Source organism: Vigna umbellata, chromosome 7 (genome assembly GCF_029865625.1).
Source record: "Vigna umbellata cultivar VRB3 chromosome 7, Vumbellata_1.0, whole genome shotgun sequence".
Lineage (NCBI taxonomy): Eukaryota > Viridiplantae > Streptophyta > Magnoliopsida > Fabales > Fabaceae > Vigna > Vigna umbellata.
This window is the reverse complement of record NC_142171.1, coordinates 45,650,711-45,658,833: the sequence shown is the minus strand read 5'-3', so window position 1 is coordinate 45,658,833 and position 8,123 is coordinate 45,650,711. Positions and strand designations below refer to the sequence as shown.

At 33.7% G+C, this 8,123-nt stretch overlaps 1 protein-coding gene across 1 annotated transcript; it reads left to right on the top strand.

The window, feature by feature from the left end:
- Window positions 1–804: 804 nt before the first annotated feature.
- On the top strand, window positions 805–6,067 carry LOC148196380 (uncharacterized). Its single transcript, XM_088093755.1, has 5 exons — window positions 805–897; window positions 1,071–1,124; window positions 5,585–5,638; window positions 5,713–5,784; window positions 5,902–6,067. The coding sequence occupies exons 1-5, from the start codon at window positions 820–822 to the stop codon at window positions 6,022–6,024; spliced, it is 381 nt and encodes a 126-aa protein (XP_087949881.1). The 5' UTR covers window positions 805–819; the 3' UTR covers window positions 6,025–6,067.
- Window positions 6,068–8,123: the final 2,056 nt, after the last annotated feature.

Genomic DNA, 8,123 nt, shown 5'->3' with positions numbered 1-8,123 from the left:
GCCTCTGGACGGATGACATCCTTCAACGGATGTCAACATCCGTTGAAGGCAAAACGGATGTAAACGGATGTCGACATCCGTTTTGCCTTGAACGGATGTTGACATCCGTTGAAGGATGTCATCCGTCCAGAGGCAGTGTTCCTTTTACGTTTCGTTTTTATTTTATTTGTTTATTTTACAGTAATTTATATTTAAATTTATAATTTTAAATGTTATATATGGTTAGTTTTTAAACGTAATAATTTTGTTAAAATATGAATTTGTTAAAATATGAATTTGTTATAGGTGGAGAAGAAGCTTAACGGAAGAGAGAAAGGTAAACGAAAATGGAAGAGAGGAAGAGGTGCAGAGGGAAGTAAATCAGAAGTTTTAAATAAATTAAAATATTAAAATAATAAAAATAAAAAATTTTAACTTTTGAGGATATAATTGTCATTTTAGAAGGATATAATTGACATTTTAGAAAATTGGGGAGGTGGAGGAAGAGACGTGTGGGGGTGGAGGGAGTAACACCCTTCCTTTTTTATCCTTCAAATATATTTAAACCCTTTAGTAATATTTAAACGGATGTAAAGATACGTTGGATTCTTAAATGGATCTCAACATCTTTCAACATATATCAAAATCCGTTAAAGATATAGTTTTATTCGAAAAAACAAAATAGAGACCTATTTGCGATGTGGAGAAGATTTCAAAGCTCTGTAGATTCATGGCAAGGAAAAACTTTGAATCAATTCCAATACTTACATTAAGATATTCTCTATTAATCATCAAGCATTTTCTTCATCATCTCTAATTTCATATCTCTTCTTCCCTTAGATGAAGAGAGAACTTGACACGAAAGTTGGACAACTAACTTCTTCCTCCAATGTCCTTATTAAACATTTCTATTCAAATGTAAGTGTTTCTTTTTTCTTATTAAACTTTCAGAGTTTGAAACAGGTTTTTTTTTTTCTTAGTTGTGCATTGTTTGTTAGCTATGAAGATTATAGTTCACTATTCTACCTGCTGGTTTGCTGCTGCTGCTGATTTTTTTTTTTTTTAATTTGTTTCTTTGGATCTATTTGTAGGATTTGCAAAGTTGGAGGTTTAAATTAGATACACAAGTCAAGGTCTATCGCGATGTAAGTGATGATGATGATGATTGATCCATGTTTGCGAAACACTGCATTTTTGCTTTATAGTGTCGTCTGAAAAGGATTCCTTGGAGTTCTTTGCGTGTTTGGGTGTATTCTTGAAATAGAAGAAATTAAATGATTGATTATTCTGGTATAGACAATCTATGGCTTAATTTATTATATATTAAAGAGATGATAAAGTATCACCAACTTAATGTTTAACTGAATTTTCTTTATTTTTTTTAATGTCATGTAAACTTGTCAACTTTTTTCCTCTTTCTAAACGTATATTGCCGACCTGAAATTCAGACATAGTTTTGAACTGCAGTTTCGTCTTGGTCTTTGACATTGTGGTAAATTGCTGTTGCAATATGGCTGTGGTGACAAAACACACCTTTACACCGCAGTCCCCATTGCGATTGCAACCCACAATTTAAACCATGATTTCGTGTAGTTTTGAAGATGGCATTTTGGGACCAAGTTGTATCATACTGGATGAGGATGACTACATATCGCACGACAACATTCAACTCAGTTATTAACCAAAGCTTCAAGAAAATATTTATCAGGAGGTCTCCCTTGACAAATTCCTCCGAAGTTCTTCTTGGTTTCCCTGTTCTTGTTTTTTAACTGGATTAAAATTCATGCAATCCACTCTATGGTGGTGCCAAAACCTACTCTTTTCGCTTGCGTGTCTCTTGTGATCTTTTTGTACGTGTCCAAATTATCATATCTAATCTTCTCTCATCCTTTTCTCTATCATTGGTATCCCAACCTTACTGGTTTTCTTTTTCTGTATGTGTATAATCAATATGTATATCGTCCTTTCTCATTGGTTACACATTCTTATTTAACAATCACATTTTTTCCACTCCCACCTTTCTCTCATGCTGTTCATTTTAAGTCTACCATTCCCTATCATATAGGGTATGTTTGGGCAAACTTTTTCCTAGACATTTTTAGGAAAGAAAAAAAAATGAAAAGAGTTTTTCTGTAAGTTACAATTAGTTATACGTAACCCAATTTGTGAAAGTTCTTTTGTGTAGCTTGTCTAAATTCTTATTTTTAACTTGTGCATAAACTACTTGTATTTTTGAGAAAATCATTTTGTTTTTTCCTTTTTATTTTTCTCTACTAAAAGTGTTTATGAATAAACATGTCCAAACAGACCCATAGTATAGCAACACGGTAAAACTTGTTTGAGTTTAGTAGATGCTTTTAGATCATGAATAACTCTGGACGTCTTTCTCCATGTTAGCTATACCAATAGTGTAACAGTATTTTTCCATTTTTTGTAATTGCATTTGAGGCTATTATGTTTGATTTGCTTGTAGAAAACTAGCAACTTGTTTTTTCTTTCGTAATTTTTCTCTGTTATTTGTTTTCTTTGTCAGCACTTGTATTCTGATCAAATAAAGTTTCATTTAGGGTGCATCATGATTTTTGTGCTTTTAAAGGCAATTATTTGGTGTGTTCCATGTGTGTATCAACTCATTGTTGATGTGTGGTTAAATGCTTATATTGGGTATGCATAACCATGTACTGACGTGGGAAATGGCACAACTGTAATGTACCAATTGGTTGTTTCAACACTCGCCTGACAATTACATAACATATGTTTTTAATTTTATAATTAACTTGATTAGGCATTTCTTGTGCCAAATCTATTGTGTATCTGAAAGGAAACCTTTGGGTCTGCAATTTAAAGCCTTGGCCTTCCTTATCCTTATCTTAACACTGAAGTTTGTATTTTGATTTCTGTCAATGCTAGAAATGCTAAGATCACCTGGTGAACCATTGCTTTCAACAAGTGTAAGGAGTTCTGGAGTTGGTACGGTGCACCCATGAGTGTCGCTGTAAAGAAGTGATATTCAGATAATCTATACTAGATTTTACATCTGTCACAAACTTATTATTCTCAATCTAAACGGCATTGGATTTGTTAGTTCATCTTAACAAGATTTCCCAATCATTTTCCGTATTTCATTTCACGTTTACATATTACAAGTCATGTTATGTGGCTCTCTTGATCTTCCTTTTTCTGTTTCATTATTCGTCTCCTTAAGTTCCCTCCCTTTTCTATTCCTTTGTTTCTATGCTCTTGTGTAATAAATTCCAATTTTTATAGTGTCCTACTTCACTTCTATTTTTTGTAAGCTATGTTTGTTCCAAGAAAAATTCTATGTCCTGACCCTTGCTTCATGTATCAAAATGCAAGAGTTCCTTTGCGGTGGAGAATGTCTACGGTAAAACCAGGAGCTTTTCTGGTTTCACAAATTTTAGTTTTGAGGATTTGAAAACACTCAATCCTCGTTCAAACCAAGTTACCTTTGTTTTGATCTTTATTATTTCACATTGTATAGGATTATTTTTATCCTATGTTCTGTTCATTCTACTTCCTTAGATCTCCCAGTTCACATTATATGCTATTTTTTTTTATCTAATTTGCTATATTATTTTCTATTCATTATGCCATCATCTTCCATTGTTTTACATTTTTACTATATTCTTATTGCTTCTATATTGATGGTGATTGTGTGCGTAAACATGACTTCAATTTTATCTGTAATTCCTTTCGTTGTTTTTTTAGTATTTCTGTCAAGTATAAAATCAGGTTGTATTATCATATTTAAAACGGTGGTCATACAACTATTGATTGTGCTTTCCGAGTTAGCTACTGTGTCATATAGTCTTCACAGGACGTGGAAAGCCCTTACCTTTGACATTGATTCTATGAGGTTGGATTAGTTTCTTAGCCCAAATTCCAAGAACATGTATGAAGACTGAAGATATTATATTCAGTCGTTAAAAGTAATTTACAATTTCATCCTTATATTTCATAGTAGTTTCACCACTATTTCTTGGTTTTGGCTGGGGCTGGGGCTGGGGCTGGGCTGTGGCTGTGGCTGTGGCTGGGCTGGGGCTGGGCTGGGGCTGGGCTGTGGCTGGGGCTGGGCTGTGGCTGGGCTATGGCTGGGGCTGGGGCTGTGGCTGGGGCCGGGGCTGGGCTGGGGCCGGGGCTGTGGCTGGGGCCGGGGCTGTGGCTGGGGCTGGGCTGTGGCTGGGGCTAGGCTGGGGTCGGGGCTGGGCTGTGGCTGGGGCTAGGCTGGGGCCGGGGCTGGGCTATGGCTGGGGCTAGGCTGGGGCTGTGGCTGTGACTGGGGCTGGGGCTGGGGCTGGGGCTGGGGTTGGGCTGTGGCAGTGGCAAGGCTGGGGCTGTGGGTGGGCTGAGAATGGGGCTGGGCTAATAAAATGTGGAGAATGGATGGGTCCTTCAATATTTGTCCTAAATGTTAACCATGAAGAATCTGAGCTTCTACCATTTGACCAGAGACTTTGATATCATGTGAAGGACTAATAACCTTCCCAGTACGAACCCAGAAATGGTTTTGTATCTCTAAAATTGATAGCAAAGTCTCTGACAGAAATAAGTTTGAGTACTTGAGAATAAATAGTAGTGGGATCAATACTATATTATGTGTTACTCTGCTAGTCAAAATGGTTTTCCATTCGTTCAAAAAGAAGGAATTATATTATGGCAAACCATTTTGGCACTGGATTATGAGATTGGCATCTTCTATCCTCAGACTGTATTTACGGGTTCCTACCTGGTAGCTGAACCAGTGACAGATGATATTCCTTTATACAACTGAGTTTCCTCAGCATGGCCTTATATAGCCAGTAGAAAAACATTTCATATATTCAGAAGAAAAATATGATAATCATCACATACCTGTCTAAAAATGGCATTAATATGTAGTCATGAACCAGAAAATCCATTTAGAGAGAGGATTAATCATGGAAGTGAACATGTCAAATATACATGTTCTACGCCCTCAAATCAAATCAAACACACAGTTGCACGAATAGCATCAGCATTCTTGAATGCTGTTATTGAAGACTTGGTGCACCTTTGGCATTGCAGATATGGGAGGAGAATGATTGATGGCCGATAAAGTTATTTCATAGTAGTTTCATAAGAACTTTGTGTAACTAGTACATTTTTTTTTCTATTGGACCAAGTTCATAGTGTGTAATAAATGTATACTATGTAGGACCTAAAATATATTTGTTTTTTCTCTAAGTGTAGTAAGTTGGTGAAAAATCCATTTATTGGATGCGCGTATACACTTAACCTTCAGAGTAGAACAACCAACAAGAAATTTGATATTTTATTATGCTGGTGGATATGCATTTACACGTCATTTATTTGCTCAACTTTCGTAAATGAAAAGATTTTTTATGGTCCATGGTTGTATTTATCATTATTTTGCTTAGTTCAGACACGGTCCACACATGTAGTTATAACTAAAGATTTAATGAACAATAGGTTTACTGTACTCGTGTTTTTCTGGTTATATTGATACGTAGCCGAACTCTCTTTTTATTATTGCTGGTTTGGATGTTACTTCAGCTTCACTCTAATTTTATATGTAACTTCTAATGGCTTTTCATTTTTCATGCAGGAGCTGTCAGAACTTAAGAAAACACTTAATGTTGAAGTGGACCAACTTCGAGTAGTAAGTATGCTTTTAAGTTTTTTCTGTCAACTAAGTTTTGTCGCTTGAAACTTTGTTTATGAAATCAAAATCAGGAATTTCAAGATTTGAGGGCTACCCTTCAGCAGCAACAAGAGGATGTTACTGCTAGCTTAAGAAACTTGGGGGTAAGTCTTGGAAGAATCATTTGACTCTACAACTTATGGGTCTTTTTTTGAAAAGTTCTTGCCAGATGACGTTGTATTTCTTTTATTAAATGCACCAACATCAATGAATGATTGTAGCTTCAGGATGCCTCAGACGTCAAGCATGCTCCAGCACAGGAGACAAAGATTGAAGAAGTTGACAAAGAAGAACATGAGGTGGTAGCAGGAGAAGATAATAACATTGAAGTAGCTGAAAATTAAGCGGCCTTTAATTTGGAGTATTAGTGTTACACCCTGGATAAGCAGAATGACTCTGCAGTATTGTTAGATATTTGATGTGTTTCATTACTACTATTGATTGTAATATAGAACTTTAAATCAATGGTAAATTTCCCGTTACCCCTCCTAATCTATTTTACTTGTACAAATTGCGGTATGCTTTTGTTGCTTTTCTGAATTAGATAAAGTATAACAAAGCATAACGATATTTTGACAATATTTTTTGATAATATTTTAACATCATTTACGTATCATTATGTAATTAGTTCAAAATTACTTTATAATCAATAATAATAATCATAAATATTAATATGAACTAATCATAGAGTGATAAGTAAATAATTTAAAATATTATCAAAGTATCATTATAATTAGATAAACAAGCGATTTTCATAACTTAATCAACAAACAATATAAGTCGATTTATTTCAATAACTTGAGTGACCAAGGAAAGTATGGTTAAATCATCATTGTTTTATATATTATAAATAAATCATCATTATTTTTGGAAATATCAAATATTTGTTCTCAATACACAAAAGGTAAATGTTATACTTTTTTATGGTATTTTTTTTAAGATAACAGTTAAAAAAATATTAATTATGTTTTTTTTTAAAATTCATTCATTTGTGTTTTTAATTTAATTATATTAAATATTTTTAACATACCAAATATGATTTTCATTCGACGTTGAAATAGAAATATAGAGTCAAATAGTAAAAACAATTTAAATGTTAACATAAAATGTATTAAATATATTTTAAAAAGTTAAAATAATTATATTTATTCACTTTTAAAATTTCACGATAAATTTTTTTTTTAAAATTTTGAAAATGGACATTCGAATTTGACATAAAAAAATTGAAGACTAAGACCAAAAGAATTTTTTGAAAGTAAAAGCTTTAGAAGGTCTCAACTCTTTGATAGGCGAAGCGATTTATTGAGTTTACCTACCATATTACTACATATTACTATTATAAGGTCTTAACAAGCTTACCTCATGCTTTGGAAAAGTGCAGTTTTGGATGGGCAGTGAACCATTGCTTTTGTCTAGTCCTAGTCATCCTCCAATTTCACCATGTTAAAACTCTGCTGTAAATGTATTACCTAACCAGACATTTGCAGTAATATTTCAATTTTATATACCAAGTGACTCGTTCATGATGAAGTTTATACTTTGTATTTTACTGACTTATTTCTAACGCAATACTATATTAATATTTTCTAAACATAAAGTCACAGAGCTATTACTGTATTTCTATTCAATAATTTAAGGTATTGAGATAATTTCTTCACAGTCCTGCACGCTGAACAGTTGGAAAAACTTTAACACAAAAATATTTACCAAAACAGCAACATTTACCACAAATATCTGTGTTTAGTTTTGATAGATAACTATAGTGAGAGTTGTTGTTTCCATATGGCAAATCAATATCAGGTAGTGTGTCAAGTCTTACCTGAATCATGTGCATTGCTTGAGTGTTGGGTTTCAATGTCATTCTAAGGTGAAAATACATGACATGCTGATTTTCCTCGTGTGAAGATTTTGATGTGGCATGTAGACACTGGAGATGAAAGTACACTGTAACCAATGTTCAAGGGGTTATGTTAAATTTCCTCATCTTGCAGTGCCTTAGATTGGACATTTTCCACCTACATCTTGCTGCAGTCACTTCCTTCATCGATTACTTGATAACACACAAGTCTATTACTTTCTTTGCCAGTAAATTTGGTGAAATGAATTGATATTTGTTCAAACTATAAGTAATGAATGGCCCCTTTTTTCTTCTTAATTGTTAAGCGGCACACATATTCTTCACTTTTTCTTTATCTTAACTTTTGGATCACATTATTTATTTGTTCTGTGTTGCCTCCTACAATAGAGGAATCCCCCAAATGTCAAACTATGAAATATTAAAATAGTTTAGTGACACCGAGAAATTTAATACGTTGTGATTTTTATGTACATAAAAGATGAGTATTTTGTTTATACCTTTTTATTTTTTCTTCATAAAAAACATAAGAAAATGGGTTATAGACAACATTGAGGACCTTAAATTTTGCTCCATGCGTTTCTGAAG